This window comes from Vicugna pacos, chromosome 4 (genome assembly GCF_048564905.1).
Source record: "Vicugna pacos chromosome 4, VicPac4, whole genome shotgun sequence".
Lineage (NCBI taxonomy): Eukaryota > Metazoa > Chordata > Mammalia > Artiodactyla > Camelidae > Vicugna > Vicugna pacos.
Genome location: NC_132990.1, coordinates 31,794,041 through 31,813,542, shown reverse-complemented (window position 1 = coordinate 31,813,542; position 19,502 = coordinate 31,794,041). Strand labels below are relative to the sequence as shown.

At 44.0% G+C, this 19,502-nt stretch overlaps 1 protein-coding gene across 1 annotated transcript; it reads left to right on the top strand.

Annotated features, from left to right (window-relative positions):
• The first annotated feature begins 7,449 nt into the window (after nt 1-7,449).
• On the top strand, nt 7,450-19,502 carry MLANA (melan-A). The gene is made up of 5 exons (XM_006208149.4): nt 7,450-7,551; nt 8,986-9,087; nt 13,195-13,291; nt 17,784-17,897; nt 19,207-19,502. Exons 2-5 carry the CDS (start codon nt 9,011-9,013, stop codon nt 19,273-19,275), a joined length of 357 nt encoding a protein of 118 aa, XP_006208211.1. The 5' UTR covers nt 7,450-7,551; nt 8,986-9,010; the 3' UTR covers nt 19,276-19,502.

Genomic DNA, 19,502 nt, shown 5'->3' with positions numbered 1-19,502 from the left:
AAAAAACTCAGAGATAACTCACAGGAAGGAAACACAGAAATAAGGCAACCAGATGATTTGACTTGGAAGGTCAGTCTATCTAGATTGCAGCTTGTTTACCAGCAGAATGTCAGGGATGATGGATTTATCCAATCCACAACTATTATTATAAAAAGATCTCCCCTTCAGATATAACGCAAGTAAACCAGGTTATTTTAACATAAAATCAAAATACTATGTAGGAACTTCTTTAAAAAAATAAATTGGGGTTGAGACAAAATCTGAGACAACATAACCTCCATCATCTCCATAGACATGGTCAGAGGAGGAGATTATAAAGCATAACTCTGACCCTGAGCAATATCAAGTTCTCCCTTTTCCCCCAAAGTTACCCTTGAAATCCCAAGATCTTACCCGAGACCGATGAAATTATCTTCACTCCCCAATGAGTTTGTTCTTTCTGCTGCACACACAGAAAACGCCCCTTTTGCAGGGAGATAGTTGGTGTTTTCATCTGTTTAACACCTGGGGTTTATTTCTAGGCATTTGGGGGGGACCAGCAGGAAGGCAGAACTGAGCAGGGGTTATGGGAGAGCCAAAGGCCCCTCTCTTACTGAAAGAGTCAAAAGCCCGTTACAAACGGTGACTCACCCCAAATACCAAAACTATGGGAACGTCAAAATATCATCCCTGAGAAGCCAGAATTTCTTGGAGTTTTGTAGGTTTGGAGGCCATGGTGGAAAGGCTGGGAAAAGTGCCTCCAGAAGCACAAAGAAAGATGGCAGCCTAATACTTCAAACGTTTATTACTTTCAGAAATTGTCCTAACCCCTTAAAGCTTTTTTATGCTAAAAGGGGAGAGGGAGGCTGGAGATCATGGCTGCCTTCCCCAGGGGTGCCAGGACCCAGGGACCCTCAGGGCTGCACTCTGGAGGCCTTCTGTCCTTGGCAGGAGCTGTTGAAGAGCTGTGAACAGTGATGAAAACCCTTTCCCATCATTAAACCTCTGCCAAGTCTTCAGAGCAATACCTGTCACAAAGGATATCAGGCTTTGAGTGATGATGGTTGGGTAGGGAAAGGAGGAATTCTTTTACTGTCTCTTTCTTTCGGGGTGGGGGGTAATTAGGTTTGTTTGTTTGTTTGTTTTAGAGGAGGTACTGGGGATTGTACCCAGGACCTTGTACATGCTAGGCATAGGCATGTGCTCTATGAATGAGCTATACTCTCCCCACCTTTCATCACTGAAAACAGAAATATATACTGAAGCAGATGATTGTCTTAATGTTGAAATATTATCCCATTTTCTCTGATAATGTTACTTCTTAAAAACCTCACTGGAGGTGACATCAAGTAAAGGTTCAGTTCACTGAAGCTCTACCAGGTGCCAGGCAACAAAGACACAGAGATATGTGACCCCTACACACTGGGAGCTCAGGATACATCAGAGATGAATAGATAAATCAGTATCAGGCAGTGAGTGGAAGGATGGGTGTGCAGACACGGAGCACCTGGCACCTTCCATAGTTGTCCTCTCGTGGGGCTTATTAGCAAATAGCAAAGACGAGGGAGACTTCTCAAGGATCAGTTCTGGTGTGAGGAACCCTGTGTAACTGCAACAGCCCCCATTTGCCAAATATCGAGTGTGGCCTGCCTTTGTCTCTCATGAATCCCTTCCTTCTTATTTTGGTAACAACAACAACAAAAAACAGATTCCCTCTGAAAATTTCTCCTTCTCTGTTTCATCAGCCTTGATGTTAAACACCCCTGCCCCCAAGATCACATCATGCCTGGACAAGGATTTGGCACAAGACCCAAGCAGGATTCTCCAAGCAATCTAAATCTCGTTCGCGAACAGGGATAAACATAGTTAGAGCTGATTTCTTTCTGACAGCAACAACCTGAAGGGTCATGCATTAGTTAATTCCTTCTACCTGTGTCCACAGAACTTCTCAATTCTATTCCTTCTTAAGACCTGGTTTACTTGGATTTTTGTTTTAAGTTCTGTGGGATACATTCATAACCTCCCATTAATTTCCTTATATCCTTAAGCAGCCAGAATTGAGCTTCTGTTGCCAGCAATTAAAGAACCCTGGCTTATCTAAGAGTTCACGCACATGAGGCCTCACCAAGAGACAGAGTCTATGTTTCCCTTCTGCAGATGAAGAGACCGGTGCTGAGAGCCTTGCATGCCTGAGCACCATAGCTAATCCATGCTCGGGCCAGCGTTCCAGTCAGAATCAGAATCCAAAGCCCAGGCTCTCTCCTATTCATCCCTGCATGTCGCCACTCCATCGCCCTGACATTTAAGGACAAACTGCTGCTTCTAGATTTCATGCCAATATGATTTACAGTTTACAAAATATTTTCCCACACAACAGCGCATATAATCCTCACAGCCACCTGGGAGGTAGATGTTTTCATAACACTGAAAAGTTGATTGACCCTGAGTCTGGTTAGCTTTAGTTTTTCTCCCTGCTTAAAATCATTCTGTAACTCAACACAGCCTGTAAAGTAAAGCCAAAAGCCTGAGCCACATGCTCTGAGATTCACTCTCTTTCTGTACTTTGAGCTCCAACTGTACAGAACTACCAGCAGTTCCCCAAACCTGCCAGGCCATTCCACGTCTCTTGAGCCCTCCTGCCACATATCACCTTCCCCCTCAACCCCCATCCTGACTAGTAAACATTTACTTATCTTCTGCACGGAATGCCCCCAGCCTCACGGAATGCTCACACCTCGCGAACCCCCGCTTACCTTTCCAGAGGACGCTCATCTTCCTCTAGGAAACCCCTCGCGTGCCTCCTTCCCCCAGATAGAACCAATATCTCCGCTGTGCCTGGGGCAGGCGTCTGGAGTGGCTCCTGTATTATCCGACATCATGGCGGACACCGAGGTTGACTTCAATAGCTTGCCACTCCAAAGGTCATTCTAATCCAGCTCTGCAATCCAATTCTTCTTGATAGTGATGGGTCAGAAGTGGCCGCGGGATTATTAAATCTCATTGCAGATTTACTGGTGCTCTTCTCTGCCCACCTGGACAGCCTCAGGAACTGGGCCATCGTTCTCACACTTGAACCAGCGTCTGTGCATGGGTCAGGGCTGATGCTAGTTCTCCTGAAAGTTAAGCCGCCAGAGTCCTCCTGACTTCTTCCTGAGAGTCTGGCCTGAGGCCAGCAGAAGCCGGCTCTTGCTCCAGGGTCCCTGAGGGAGGGAGTGGCCCTTGCTGTCCTCCAGTGGGCCCCCAGGCTACTAGGGCTTCCCCGTTAGACCCCCAGGTAAACATACCTTCATTCTGTTCCCCTCTCTACCTCACCACTGCCCCTCTGCCCTCAGGACTTCTCCATCCGACTTTACTCCACAGGCAATAACTTGTTTGCTGATTAGCACTAAGCAGCCACAGCTGATGGTGAGTTCACAGCTTACCCTGCTATCCAGCCCTCTCAAGGCTGTTTGCACATTTATAGGAGATTCCCAGAGGCATCAGCCTTTCTCAAGCTTTACTAATTTGCCAGGCACTGCGCCGGATGCTTTTACATATTTTACGTCATTTAAATCTCACAGCAATTTTGTAATTATTGTTTACTCTCATTTTTGTAGATGAGGCTACTAAAGCTCAGAGAGGTTAAGTAACTCACCCAAGGTCACACAGGTAGTAATGGGAGCTGGGATTCAAGGCCATTCCATCTGTCGGAGAGAGTACTGTTGGCAGCCTGCTTCAGTTACTGCAGGGATGTCTACCTGCCTTCTGAAAAACAAGTTATTTGTTCAGCTTTTTCTACAAAAGGGCAGCAGCACCAGCACACATTTACAGCAATGCCTTTTATAACATTCTAGCATTTTCTGTAGAGGTATTTGTGAGAGAGAAGAAGTTCACAATCTTGGGGGACACTGAAGAAGGTTCTAACCCCTTAAGGAGGATGAGTAAAGAGGATTCTGGCCCCTGAGCTCTGTGAGCAGGAGGATTTTGAAAGGATCAAAGAGGCATCTCTGCAATCAGTCCTAGCTGCTTCATTAGGTGGACCTGAGGTGCAAGGGGAGGAGGGTCCACCAGGTGGCAGCAGAGAACCAGCCAGTGGCCAGCACCAGCAAGCTGTACCTTGGTCCAAGCTCTAACCCTGGGACTGGGGCAGAGGAAGTGGCAGCACCACATCCAAACTCAAGGCATAATTTCCAAAATATATAGACAGCTCACACAACTTAATAAGGAAAAAAAATCCAAAAATGGGCAGATCTAAACAAACAACTCTCCAGTGAAGACATACAGATGGCCAGTTGGTACATGAAAAGATGTTCAATATCACTAATTATCAGAGAAATGCAAATCAAAACTACAATGAGGTATCACTTCATACCACTCAGAATGGCCATCATTCAAAAGTCCACAAACGATAAAAGGATGTGGAAAAAAGGGAACCCTCCTACACTGCCGGTGGGAATGTAGTTTGGCACAGCTGTTATGGAAAACAGTATGGTGATTCCTCGAAAGACTAAAAATAGACTTACCATATGATCCAGCAATCCCACTCCTGGGCATATATCCAGAGGGAACCTTAATTCAAAAAGACACATGCATCCCAATCATAGCAGCACTATTTACAATAGCCAAGACATGGAAACAACCTAAATGTCCATTGACAGATGACTGGATAAAGAAGCTGTGGTATATTTATACAATGGCATACTACTCAGCCATAAAAAATAACAAAATAATGCCAAGTGTAGCAACATGGATGTACCTGGAGATTGTCATTCTAAGTGAAGTAAGCCAGAAAGAGAAAGAAAAATACCATATATCATATCATTTATATGTGGAATCTAAAAAAAAAAAGACTAATTTATTTACAAAACAGAAACAGAAACAGACTCACAGACATAGAAAATAAACATGGTTACCAGGGGGGGAAGAGGGTGGGAAGGGATATACCAGGAGTTTGAGATTTGCAGATACTAATATATATAAAATAGATAAACAACAAGTTTATACTGTGTAGCACAGGAAACTATTCAATATCTTGTAGTAAGTCATGGTGAAAAAGAATATGAAAACAAATGCATATATATATATATATGTTCATGTATGACTGAAGTATTATGCTGTGCACTAAAAACTGATACAACATTGTAAACTAACTATACTTCAATAAAAATGTATATACAAAAAAACTCCTCAATCCCCTCCTCCACAAAAAACCAAACACAAGGAGTAATTAATGGGTGGGGCAGCCTTGGAGTAACAGCTCACCCTATAGTTGCTAAACTTATTCTTTGCCAGATCCTGTGCCAAGCACATGGTGGGCATTATCTCTTTTAACTCTCCTAACTACCCTAGGAATAGGTACTGTTATTAGCACTCCTTTTTGGATGCATGTAATAAGGCTCCAAGAGGTTTATGATTTGTCCAAGTTCTTACAGACTGAAGAGATGAAATGCAGACAGTTTGGACTCTAGAGCCCCTGCTCAGCCTGGTGGTGGGGAGGGGGGTGGGGGAGCAGGAGGGGGAGAGTTACACTGCCAGGGAAGAAAGGAAGTCACTAGGAAGTGTGCAGGGTGAGGGCCTGGTTTGGGCTGGCTCTGGGGCAGAGCCTGAGGCCTAGACCAGTCCAAGGATAGTGATTTGGAGCCTTAGTCCAGGGAACTTCTGGAGCCACTTCCAGGAAACAGGATATGGTAGGATTTTCAGGCTGAGGTTTCCTGGGAACTGTTATTTGAAGAAGCCATCCCAGCTTATCCTGGGCACTTCACCCTGACAGGACTGAGCACCTCAGACTGCAAACCACTCTAATATCCAAAGAGATGCCCCTGTAAGATATGATCAAGGCTTCCTTGCTGAGCTCCAAAAATCAGATGAGCTAGGGAGAAGGTGCCCAGACAGATCACAGTGCCTCCTATATGCTGAGTCTAGTCTTGTAGCCCCCACTCCTGGGGGAGGGGATGATGCCAGCTGTCCTGTAGTTTCCACCCTGGAACAATGCCTGGGCACACTCAGGGCCCCTGAATTAGCTCACATCACAAGGGGACTTGGAGAGAACCAGGAAATATCCCCTTGCCCTGAGATCCAGGTTGGTACCTTCCTCCTCTCTGGTCTTGCTGCCCATCATCCAGGGGCCCATGTTAGTTGCAGAGTTCAGCTCAACACAAACCTTCGGCTTCTAGGTTCGGAACTGAACCCTTCTTTTAGACTAGAACCCACCACCAGGCATTCCTGGGAGTTATCAGGCATAACACGAGGTTCAGGATGAAACTGCTCTCTCCAAATCTGTCAACACCAAGGGCTTGTATCCTTCTTGATTTTCTTACAAAATCTCCTGAATCAACCTCAGTTCTGGGAATTTAGTCCAAGTCTTGTTCTATTACTCTACCTCAGGGCTTTTGCACTGATTCATCTCTCTGTTTGAAATGCTCTTTTCTCCATCTTTGTATGGTTGACTCCTTCTTGTCATTGAAATCTGTTTACATTTTATCTCCTTGGAGAGAATAACAATCTCACCTAGTAAGACTCAACCTCCCCAATCCTGTTTTGTTTCTCCCTTGCCAGTTCCAGTGATAATTGTTCAGTGTCCAGTGGGTTGATAATGCCCTGACATAGGACAATCCAGAATGGAAACTGGAAAGCCACAGGATCTGGATGGAGTGGGGTCGTCAGATGTTATGGGGAAGGGGACTTCAGTGGTCACTTAATTAAAGTCCTCAGCTGATGGGAACTCTCACATTCCTTACTTCTGGTGGGGTTTGGTTTGGTTTTGCTTGTCCACAATGGTTACAGAGAGATGGTGAGCAAAGATAATTCTGCCTAACTGAAATGCTTCTGGGCTGAACTCTCAGAGTAGGTTATGATGTCAGGTTGAATCAGCCCTGGTTTCTGTTAAATTTCTAGGTAGGTCATATTTACCTTCAAAGAGAAAATTTTGTCTGCCCCTTGAAAATGCAGGGAACCCACTCTTTTCAGGGGACAGACATCTCTGAGGGTGCCACAAAGGGAGCTCAGCTTAGGAAGTCTTAGGGATCCTGTTTCCTTTTCTTGATCAGAAGGGCATGGGACCAGATGACCTCCAGGTCTGAGCCCAAAGTCTCTCCAACCCCATGAAGATGAGGGAAGGTGTAGGGTGCCAGGTACATTTGAATTTCAGGTAAATAACCAATATTATTTTTTAGTAAAAATATGTCACATGCAAAAGGTGGGGCACACTTAAACTAAAAAGTTTTGCTTGGGACACAGTTAAACTAAAAAATTATTCATTGTTTATCTCAAATTCAGTTGTAACTGGGCATCTTGTATCTTGCCCTGGGAACCCCACCGAGGAGGACCAGCATTTAAAATAAATGGCTTCCCTAAGATGAAACCCTGGGGTTGGGAAAAACAGAGGCCACAATGAGCCGTGACTTTTTGAGGAGAGGAATGAGGCTGGTTTCTTTCACGCCAATTAAGCAATCATAGACGACCCCATCAGAAATCCAAACTCGTGACTAACATGGGATTCAAGACCAGGAAAAAAAAGTTTTTAAGATTAAGAGCCAGAGAAGCAGTCTTCACATACAGGCCAGCCAGCAGACGGAGTCAGTCCTACGCAAGCAGGTAAGAGCATTGCTTTCTCGTCCATTCCTTCAGAAGAGAATTGGGTTTGGAGGATTCTGGTGGACTCCTCAGTCCTTCCTCATTGCCTCCCTGAGGCTTGGCTGTCAGCAGAATTTCTCCTCAACATTTATAGTTCTCTGACTTCTGAAGGTTCACTAAGTCTCCTCCTAGGTCCTCCCTCCAGACTGCTGGGAAGCAAAGCAGAGAATCAGAAGCAGCAGCTGTTCAGGCTGCAGCCAGCTTGTGAGCAGCTGTTGTCAGGTCCCTTAAAGAACCACTTTTCTTAGTTCAGGTGGGATGAGGTGCATTTGCTGTCCCTATGCTGCTTGCCAAGGCTTGAAGCTGGAGGTATAGAGTTACAAAATTTAACCCAGAATGAATTGAATTTTGTGTCTGTAATTTTAAACCAAGTGTTCACCCCTACATGATTCACCTGAGAGGATCAGTGAGTTCTAGTGTGATTTCTTCTTTACAACTGGGAAGGGCAGATGACACATGAAATGCCCCATGGAAAGGGTTCATGGGGTGAACGCTCCCCTCCACGCTCCCACTTCTCTCCCAGCTGTTTTCAACAGGCTCATTAATATAACTCTAAGGGGATCAGACCTTTGGGATTCATGAGAACAATAAGAGGGAAGAAAAATACACAACAGCGAGGAGAGAAGAGAAACCATTATTTGTTTTGACAAGCACACTTTGATCATGACCACTGAAGTTCATGAGCTTTTTGTGTATTTGTATGATGGACAATTAAAATTAAAATTTTGTATTATTATATATATGTATGTATGTATGTATTTAAAACCCAAGTCATGAGACTTGAACAGGGAGAGGCAGAAATTGATTTCAGTGGAGGGAAGACAATTGTTAGACCAGGTCAAGCTTCCTCAGCTTATCTTGGATGAGTGGACGTGGACACATCCAGGAACCTGTTTGGGGTGGTCTCCTTTGTTGGAAAATGGGCTTGGACGATGCTGTGTTAGGCCACACACACACTATATCATAGCCTCTACTTCTCCAAGGATAGATACAAAATAATACCTTTGAAGAGAAATAACTTTTCTTATTAACCAGTCTTGGCCCAGGAAAAGTAAGGAGTGAATAAAACGCTTTTTCTCTACAAATTTATGGTACTGAGTCAAACTGAACGTCCCATTTCCACCCCCAAATAATAACTCAATTTGAAAGTGTTTTGCTTTTGTTTGTGGGTTTCTTCTTGGAACTTAATTTTCAGTTGGTAGAAAGCGTTAGAATCCTGAGCAATTTCCACTTGATGTGACTGAAAGAAACAGGTACAAATCCTCTCACAGAGAGAAACAAGAGCTGTCTGGTTTGGCTGTCATTACTGGTCACCTAACGAGAATGTCTTCATGGGGGTTTATGGTAAAGACATTCTGGATGCATTAAATGACACCTGTGTGCCCCTGCTATTAGGTGTCCTGTGGCCTGATCCCACAAGATGCCAAGAGAAGAGGCTTACTTCATCAATGGGTCCCCCAGGAAAGGGCATGGCCACTCCCACATCACAGCTGAAGAGTAAGTTCAAAACTAGACCTAGTGGGGTTTCCAGTTTGCCGTTTGATGACACAGCCTGCTGGCTTCCATCAGCACATGCATGTCCTGCCTGTAAATTTCTCTAGTGTTTATTTCTCCAGAAAGCAAAAACCCCGGCAACAAGGTAAGGAGAATTTGTGGTCCTACAAGGGGCCTCAAGCTTCTCTGAAGCCAAAAAAGGCGATGTAGGGATGGTAAAAAGTTGGATCTTGCCATTTTTGTCTGCATTCTTAGCTATTAGACCTACACTGTAGGTTCCCAGGCTGAACAACATCTGTCTGGAAGCAAAATGCCTCTTTCCTCAAGCCTTGCATGTCTGCTCCAGTCAGGATCCTGGATGCGGTTTGCAGACAGAACAAAGGCAAACTGCCAAAGAGCGAGTGAGGAGGAATGGCAGGTTTGTGTGTGCAACTCCACCTGCTGACTGGCTGCATGGTGAAGATGGTGGTCATAACCTTTGTATCAATACTTTATCTCAAGGAAAGGTGTTTGGTATTAAGAGTTAATTTAAAATAAGTATTTAAATGATTAAGCATTTCTAAGAGCTAAACATTGTATACCAGCCCAAGACACTATTCTTGTCTTTGAAAAAATCTTACAATCTAGTGGGAGACTTAAGTCTGAGGGAAGTTTCAGCAAGTTCAAGTGCTGTGATGGGAACACAGGCTGCAGGACACACTCTGCAACGACTCGAGTGGGAACAGGTGGTGGTGGGAAGGGGCTCCCCACAACCCCGAGTGGAGATTCCAACAGGACAAACAAGTAACCCAGTTTTTATCTGGAGCATTTCTTAAGTGGTCTGCTCAAAACTTCCCTCAAACTTGCTCTCTCTCATGAAAGAACTGTCGAATAATATTTACTAGAGTGAAGTAGCAGGGGCAAGTGAGATGTAGAAACCATCAATGGCACCAGGGAAGAATTCAGGCTGGGAGCATTTCCTCAGAAGACCCTGCTGTGATTCTCCAAAATCCCTGCATGGTCAACTGGGAGTGGAGGTAGGGAGATCTTCTGAAGAAAATGTCCCAAGAGCAAACATACACTCTTGGGGGTCCATTGCATGTGGTATTAGGTAGGATATTGTATCAGCTTCTGTATGGTGACTCAGCAGATCCTATATCTCTGCAAAACCCCAGTCAAGAGGGGTTCTCACTTGAGGGGGCATAAGTCACCCATGGAGCTTGTGAAAATGCAGCTTTCTAGACACTGCTACCCAAGAGGCTGACTCAGGAGGTCTGAGGGTCGGGGGACCAGGATCTGCACTATAACATGCATTTCAGGCAATTCTGCTGCTAGAGGTATTTGGATGATATCTGAGGACCCCTGCCCGGCTGGGCGGTGGGTTCTTCTGCTGTGTCTGGCACATCCCAATGTTCTCGGTTGTTACTCAGCATGTGACAGTGCCATGTGACTGGGCAAAAGAGCTGGAACAGAGCTCTGTCTGTGCCAAGATGTCCAAGGGGATGACCACAGACCTGGGGGGGGAGGGGGTAAAATTAGAGTGCAGGCATGCTGAGAATGAATCAGCTGCCTTCAGTCACGAGAGCCCACGAATGCTTCCTGTAACGGCTTCGTCTCAGGAAAGGGTGATGCGGCAGAAAAGCACTGGCTGGGTATCTGGGGCCAGTCGCTGTGAATGCTGGTTCTGCTGCTCTCTGCTTGTGCAACCTTGGACTTTTAGCAGCCTAAAGTCTTGGAGACGTCAGATGGAAAATGAACATCCTACTTACTTCAGAGGATTCTTGTGAGGATGGAATCAAAGCCTTCAGTAGTGGGCTTGCCACTGTGCTTGGCACAAATTGGTGCTCAACAAATGGTAGAGTAGCTGCTTAGGTGGTGGTTACACTGGAGACTTGCAGTAGGTCTCAGCCTCATGATCTATAAAGTGGGTTGACTGGGTGCATTATTGGGTCAGCATTTTCATCCAGGGCTGTTATTCTGTTCAGAGATGGAAGGATAGGCTGGATGCCCCAGCAGCCTTGAGATGGTGGTCCAGTGGGTGGTACTGTGCAAAGGTCTCTCCAAGAGATGGCTCAATTAGACCTTGCTTCACCAGCAGCTGCTCAGCCTCTTATAAATCACCCAGTACTGCAAAGCCTTTCTCTAGCCAAGTCACAGATAAGAGACTCAGCACTTCTCACGTTGATCATGTTGTGATGTGGAAAACCAGGCAAATGTTAGCTAATTGACAGTGTCATGCAGGGAAGTGCAGTCCCAGGACCCGTCTCCAGGGCCTTTGTGGTAGCTAGTACTTCCATGGGCCACCGGACACAAGGCCCCAGACGCTGGTTCAGATGCCCAGACTGTGTCCTCCTGAGGAGAGCCTGCTCAATGACATACAGCTTTTCTCTAGGAGCAACTCAGTCATTTCTCCCAGAGCTGATCCCCTATGCTGTTTCTTCCAGGTAGTCCATGTCTGCCCAGCCAAGAGGTGCTTAGTACATACCTACTGAGTACCTGACTCCAAATGTCAGCTGGCCTCTCTGACTTGGCGGCTAGGCAGGCTGGCAAGGTCAGACCTCTTGTCTCAGCATCCCCAGGATCTACCACTTCCATTCTGAGGTGTACCTTCCTGGTCACTCAGGTGAGACCAGAGGAAGCATCAAGCACTGACCTAATTAGTTTGGTCCTTGGTGACCCTGCACTGGATTCCTGGAACAAGTGCAAGCCAGACAGGACAGACAGCTTGCCTAGCTGAGCATAAACACGGGACACATGTCTCACCAGTGGGGCTGGCCGCTAGCATCCTTGTGAGATAGTTATATTCTCAGAGACTCCTAAATACCACAAGTCCTACTTCCATCCCTTCAGTCACAATGTGCCAGCTCTGAATTCTCTGTGGCTGGTCTCCAAGGTCTTTCCTTTTCTTCATTACCTTCTCTCCACCCCCACCCAAAACCTGCTGTGTGGAAAGTTGCTGATCCACCCACAAGAGGTTACTGAGGTTAAAGTAACAGAGAATTAAGCTGTTAGGAATGAGCCAAAGGAATAAATCTCTAAAGACAGTATTTCAAGTGGGTCTTTAGTTCCAATTGCAAATGCAAAAGAAAAGATGTTGGGGCTAACATTATGCCACAAATCCACATATTTGTAAATAGTTATTTTAAGAAGATATTAAATGGCTTATTTATTTTTCACAGAGACTGGTGTTATTCATCACCCATAATTCATTTGTTCATTTTTATTCATTTGTTTGGCCATACATCCAACTATCCATTTATCCATCCATCCATCCATCCATGCGTCTATCTTCAAGAAATATTTCTTGAAACACCTGTGTGCTTGACCCTTCCTAGGCACTGAGGACACAAATTAAAAACAAATAAGCCAAAACCCAAAAAGCTTCTCTGGGAGCCCTTTTTCTGGAAGAGACAGGCAAGCACACTGCTAATTACCACCACAGGCTGCCATCATCCTGGCATCTAGGAGCATTAGTCGGGGCAGGAATAGAGGGAAGGGTTGGGTAAGGAGAGCGTACAAACACAGCTGAGACAGACTCAAGTTCAAATCCTAGCTCAGTCTTGTGCTACCATTGTATGACCAATTGCAAGGCACTTAACCTCTGCATTTATCTCCTCATCTGTGTAAGATGGGGATGGTAAATGATGCCTACCTTACAGGGCTGTTGTGAGAATTAAATAAGCTAATGCATGTAGAATGGTTAGCAAGGCACCCAGCTTACAGCAGACATTAAGTCAATGTTGATTTGTATTTCCTTTTTGTCAACTGATAGTTGGGGAAAAGGTTTTAAACTAGCCCTAATGGAAAGACAATTCAGTCTCAAATATGTTGTCCACATAAGGGTCAGTTGCTACTGCATCAGTTGCACCTGGAACTTGGGCGCTGGGGCCCATGCCAGTTAGCTCTGCTGCTGTGGGCACACACCTGAGAGGTTCCTCGAGATGGTCCTGACCCTGGAGAAGGGTGCTGGAGGTCTGGTGGGTACCTGGTCGGGTGTGGGGTGGGACACACCTTGGGAGTGTACTGCTCTGCTGTCAAAGGCCCTGTGAAGAGAGAAGATTGATGCATGATTCATCACAATCTGGAACAAGGTTTCTCTGACAAGATAGAGTTGTCTCTCTCTTGGGCCAGGGCTGCAGGGATTGGCATCCTGACCGTGATCTTGGGAATTTTACTGCTTATCAGCTGCTGGTACTGTAGAAGACGAAGTGGATACAGAAGCTTGAAGGTTGGTAAAGTTCCCACTGCTGAGTCTGTCAAGATCCAGGACCTGCCTTCCCCTTCTTTGTCTGACTTTCTGGGCAATGCAGTGATATTCTTAGGATTGCCTCTAGCTCTGATTCCTGGGTGAGGAGTCTTTTTTTGTAGGGGGAGGTAATTAGGTTTATTTACTTATTTATTTTTAGAGGAGGTGCTGTTGGTTAAACCTAGTACCTTGTGCATGATAAGCATGTGGTTTACCACTTGAGCTATACCCTCCACACCACCCCCGCCCCACCCACCAGAGTCTTTCTCTACATTTTACTTGTAACTCTTCCTTTGCCTCTTCCCAGGCATGAACTCCAACCAGGAACTTGGCTTATCTCTTTGGTTCCACTGACAGCAAACTCGAGTGCCTGTCTGTGTGTGTGTAGCTGAGCTCTGATGGTTTCTGGGGCACAGGGGAAGGGTTCATGGTCCTCTTGCACAGCAAACAGCAGCATACAAGAACTCCAGGTCTTACCAATCCTCCTGCAGATTCCTACTGGTCCTGTTATGCGACTTAGCAGTCGGCTCTAAGTCATTTCTTCTCTCTTCAGTCATTTCCTTCAAGGTTACCTGGGAATCCAAGTTCTTCTAAATCTGTTATACCAACAACCTAGCATACCCAGGACCCATCCAGTCATCATTTCAGTGAGGAAACCATCTACCACTCAACAGCACAGAGGACCACTGGGTTTTTAACAGGCTCCATCCTCTGTCAATGGCCAATGCAGTTTTAATAGGATGTTTGCTTCTTTACCCACATGAGTAGGAAGTTAATGAATGACAAAGTCCAGTCTTGGGGCAGCAGGATCTTCAACAAATGAGAAACAACTGAGTATCCACACTATAAAAATGATAGGTTTCAGAAAATTTGCTCCAAAGCCCAGTAGCACTTAAGCATCCAAAGGCATTCTCCACAGTGAGCAATGGGATGGAAGAAGAGATGCAATTCCCACCTGCCTCCCTCTTTCTTGTAATTACAGATCTGAAAGTTTCTGGGGCTGATATATAATGGAAAATTTTTCATCTTTACAAAAAATGTTGGGAAGTCCCATTCCTCATTCACCAAGCACTTCATTCAGAGAAAAAGGTTCTGTGATGCAAAGAAGGGTTGGTGTGGGTAAGGGCTTGGAGACTAGATGTCTGAGGAGGAAAAGGAGAAGGTAGGAGCCATAGCTTTGAGTTCTTCTCCTCCTTGCCAGGAAGCCTGGGCAGCCGGACAGTCCATGACTTCCTTTCCCTAATGCACATCTTGCCATAGTGTCCCAGACACAAACCATGAAAGAAAGGGTGAGTTTGGAGGGCACACAGCCACAAAGCAGCAGCCCTCCAAAGTGTGACGTTTATGGGAAGGAGAAGTTTCTGAGTCTGAATAAGACTCCAAACCAAGTACGATAGCAAAGCCTTGGGTTAGGAGGTTACAGATGAAACTTTCCTCTCTGCCACTGAACTCCACGTGTACCTCTAGGACAGGGTTATGACATTACCTTGTAATTGGTTATTTACTTCTTGCCTCTCCCACCCCTTCTCTTCCCCCCATTTATGAACTGGAACAGAGAACATTTCTTATTCATCTTTGTGCCTCCAGTGCCTAGCACGGTGCCTGGCACTTAGCAGTCCCCCCACTGTATGGCATCAGGATTTGGTCTCACTGCCACTGACTTGTGTGGTGACCTCAGATTTCAACTTCTCTGAGCCTCGTTTGTTCAGTTCTGTACCTAGACACATGCGATGTAACATAACATGTATCAGTTTTTATTTAATGTATGTTTTCTTCTATATTTAAAACATTTTCATTTGATGTTTGCATATAAAAACATAATGATTTAATTTTTGTAAAAGCTGTACAAACCTGTTATGTTGGTACCCATTTCCTAACTGTCCACTATTGCTAGCTTGATGCTACTGGACAAAAAGGCAATGGTTTTTTTCCTTTATGCTTCAACACACTCACCTGAAACACATTCAGTTGAAGACTAACAGCCTTAGTGTCACAGGCTCAGACACTTTACCCGCAAGGTTCAAGTTCAACCTACCATCCTCCATTCCTCTAGGTCTAGATCAGTGATTTGCAGAGTTTCTGGAATTTTTATGAGATGGAACTGTGTTTCAATTTCCTGGTTCCCTAATGTTTAAAGATGCTGTCATTTATTTTTTAAATTAATATTAAAATCTTATTCTGAGACTTTCATATCTCCTGATAAGCCAGGTTGGGGATCAGCAGTCTAAGAAATTTAGGCCAAATTATGTAAAACAGTGCATTAAGTATTGCATTTAATTACATAATTTACCTCCCTGTCTCTCTTTGGTGGTTCTAGTTTCATTTTAGAGCAGAAGAACATAAATGATGATAAATGAAAGCTTCAGATACCTGAAATTACTCCACCTTTATTAAGCTTTGAAATGTGTTTATTTTCCCACTTCCACTGACCACAGAATGGTAGCAAAGTTGGTTGGAATTAAGGTCTCCTAAAATTTCTCCCTTGGCTAACAATTCCTCAAACCTGATATCTTTGGAAAGAAAAGACCACTTTTTGCAGTTATGAGTTTCTGCAGGAAAACGATCTGTAAGAGACTGGAAGTTGGTTTTCATATTTACCAAGTTTACTCTTTTACTTGTAAGTTTAGGACATAATATCCTTGATTCTTGGAAAAGAATTTAAAGGCCCTGCTGACAAGTCAGTTTACATTTCTGTCTCACAGTGTCATGTTCCTCAGTGTATGTATGGTCAGGGGCCCCTGCACTCGAATCACCTACGGTTCTTGTTAAAATGCAGCCTCTGGGACCATCTCTAGTGGTGGGACCCAGGAGCCTATATTTTAACTTGCACACTGAGGTTTGAATGCAAATGCAGAAAATTGGCAGTGAACTGGGGAAGTAGATCATGCTTCTACCCTATGGCAGGTGAGAGATTAAAAAGAAACAAAAAGAAAGAAAAGAAAAGGAATAAAAGCAATACTTGAGGTAAAGGGAGAGAATGCATTAAACATCTTACCTGAGGTATGTTGTTGGGAGTTGTGTAAGGGAGCAGAACCTCCCTGGGTCCTCATGTCAAGATTGGAGTCCTGTGCGTATCTCCTTCCAAGGGGTAGGGTCACTAAAAATTTCAGACTAGAGCTTAGGAAAACTACTTCACAGTCTGTAGACCATACAGGTATCAGCCCCATCAGTGCTTGGCCTTGTCCAATTGATGTTCCAAACACCTCTCCTCCCTGGGAGTCCTACTTGATGTCCTTCTCTTCCAACCTAGTCACCCCTGCAATCAGCCACAGTCTGCAGACAAGGCTGCGGAGCCATTGAACATCTGCACAACCTCCCTGCCCCAGCCCCTCTTGGCCAGGACCACAGATTGCTGCTCATGCCCTACTGGAGGATTTGGCTCAGATATACTTGCGGTTGTATCTGAAAAAACTGAATTAGGTGCCAACATTTAAAAGTCACATTTTACATAAAAATCTTAATTTCTAGTCTCTTTTTAAAAAAAAATCAAAAGATCTGGCAAAACCTGGCAGCTATGCAGTGTTGTCTCTATAAATGGGATATACACTCTCTCCTTTTCTATGGCCCCCACCTGGCCCCAATGGACCTCCTCTTCCCTCTAAATGTCTTTGTCACCCCAGGCACAGAAAATGAGGAGGCACACTGTCTGCAGACAGTGGTTCTCTATGTGGCCCTGGATCAGCAGTAGCGGCATCACCTGGGAACTTGTTAGAAATGCAAATTTGGGTCTTCATCCTAGACTACTCTCTCAGAAATTCTACATGTAAGCCCAGTAATCTGTGTTTAAAAAGCCCTCCAGGTGATGCTGATGCATGCTTAAGTCTGAGAACCACTGCTGTGGAGAATTTTACAACAGTAAAAGCAACTAAAAGTTTTTTTTTATGATCACAATGTGCCAGGAATTTTAAGTAATATCAGTGATGAAATACTCCACCTTACTAGGGCAGACCACTCCTGCAGTCTCCACTTTGATTATATGTCTCTGTCTTGCATAAACTATTGTCAGTTTTTTCTAGGGATGGAGAAAAGCACTAAATTAAGCTCTCCTGAATAATTCAAGGTGCATAGAGTGTCCCTTGTTGTTCTAATGCTTTTCGTCACTGTGATACCAGCTCCTGCCTCACTAGCCCTGATCTACTCCACTTGCGACCATTCTCTGAAGTCCATTTTTTAGATCCACTCTTTTTTCTTTCCCGTCAAAAATACTAACTGATGGGAGTCAGGCAGCATACAAGACACTTTACCTTTAGTTAACTCCCTCAAGAACTCTGAGAGGTAAGTGATATCACCTTCATATTACAGATGCAAAAAACTGGAATTCAGATAAGTAAAGTGAATAGTCTGAGGACATACAGCGATTACGTGACAGAACCAAGATTAAAACCCACTCTTAAAATGGTTTCCTTCTTTTTTTTTTTTAAATGGACTCCATTGTTTTTTCTTATCCACTAACCTTCATGAATTCACATTTCAGGACAAAAGCATTCATGCTGGTACTCAAAGTACCTTAACAAGAAGATGTCCAGGTGAGGGACTTGGTCACCAGGACAGCAAACTGCCTTCTCAAGAGAACAATTGTGAACCCGTGGTAGGTTGAGATCTTGCATCTTGGTGTTTTCATGTATGGCTGCTTTTAACTCAAATGGATAAAATTATTCCTACTAAAAAACAAGGGCAATATGAATGTACTTAATGCTACCCACTTAAAAATGGTTAAAATGGTAAGTTTTATATTATGTATAATTTACCATAATAAAAAATAAATAGTAAGATTAAAAAAAAAAAGGAATCACAGAGATTTTCTTAAATTGTGTCCTCTCATACCCATTTTCCAGGGTCAATAATGAAATCCCTACATGTAAGATTCAAGGGAAGGATTTGGTTCTGGATACACTATATTTTTGTCTTGCCTTTTTAGTATAATTGCCTTTGTCCTGAACATAGATTGATCCAACAGAGAAAAAAAGTATTTATCATTAATTGTATAGAGTTGCACTGTCCACTAGGAGAGCCACTAGTCACATGTGGCTATTAAGCACTTGAAACACAGTAGTCTGAATTAAGATGTGCTGGAATACATACCAGATTTCAAAATTAGTATGAGGAAAAGAATATAAATAACTCATTAGTGATTTTTATATTGAGCCCATGTTGAAATGATAATATTTGATATGTGGGGTTAAATGAAAATATTAGTGAAATCAACTTTACCTGTTTAACTTTTTTAAATGTAGCTACTCGAAGTTTTAAAATCACATATGTGGGGCACTCTGTTTTTGTTGGACAGTGCCAGTATAGATGCAGTACATCATAATGGTTAAGAGCACTGACTCTGGAGCCAAATTACTACATTTGATTCTTAGCTCATGACTTATCAGTTGTGGGCAAGTGACTTAAACTCTTTGTGCCTCAGCTTCCTGACCTGTAACCTAAGAGCAATGAAAATACTCCTCGAGTTGTTGTGAGCATTAAATGAAGGCCTGACACACTTGTGCTCTGCTGATAGCAGCAACAGCGTTCAGACACAACTATAAGGATTTATGCTTGAGGTAAAGATACAGTGTGTGTCAGTGTCTGTAACAGGGTTCAAGAATTCATTAGTTAGTGCTTGGGACTTTTCCTCACAAGGATAATCCAGGTGCAAATAAATTTTTGAGATTTGGGGGAAGCCGCTTAGCCCTTTTTTCTCTAGTGCTGTTCCCCCCAACAATGTTTCAACATCCACACTTGTGAAATTTAATGATTACCTCATTGGGTGGAAACTATATGTGAACACTTAAACAAGTTTCAGCCCAGAGCAAAAGTATAAACAAGATGCTAACTATTTTGACTTAATTCCTATCCCAGAACCTTGTGTGCGGTTGCTAAGTCTATGGTCTCCTTTCTCATTCTCACAGGTGCCCAATGCTCCACCTGCTTATGAGAAACTCTCTACAGAACAGTCACCACCACCTTATTCTCCATGAGAGCCAGCAAGGCCCCTGAGAGGTGCTGAAATGATTTCCCTCACACTTTTGCTTGATCTTGATATGGACATCTTAGGTTCTGCTTTAGAATTCTGTAGAAATTCTTTAGTGTCCCTCATCTCTAATAAGCTAAGTGTTAAATTCTTCGTTGTGTGACTAGCAACACTGATTGAGGAAATGATGAGAAATTTTAAAATGGGAAAAGCTTTGTCAATAAACATTGTAAC

What these genes read in the sequence shown, in the direction of transcription:
- MLANA (XM_006208149.4), top strand. Translation starts at nt 9,011, where the DNA reads ATGCCAAGAGAAGAGGCTTACTTCATCAATGGGTCCCCCAGGAAAGGG. An exon ending in TCCCACATCACAGCTGAAGA is followed by an intron (nt 9,088 to 13,194) that starts GTAAGTTCAAAA and finishes CTCTTGGGCCAG; the next exon opens with GGCTGCAGGGATTGGCATCC. An exon ending in AGAACAATTGTGAACCCGTG is followed by an intron (nt 17,898 to 19,206) that starts GTAGGTTGAGAT and finishes TCATTCTCACAG; the next exon opens with GTGCCCAATGCTCCACCTGC.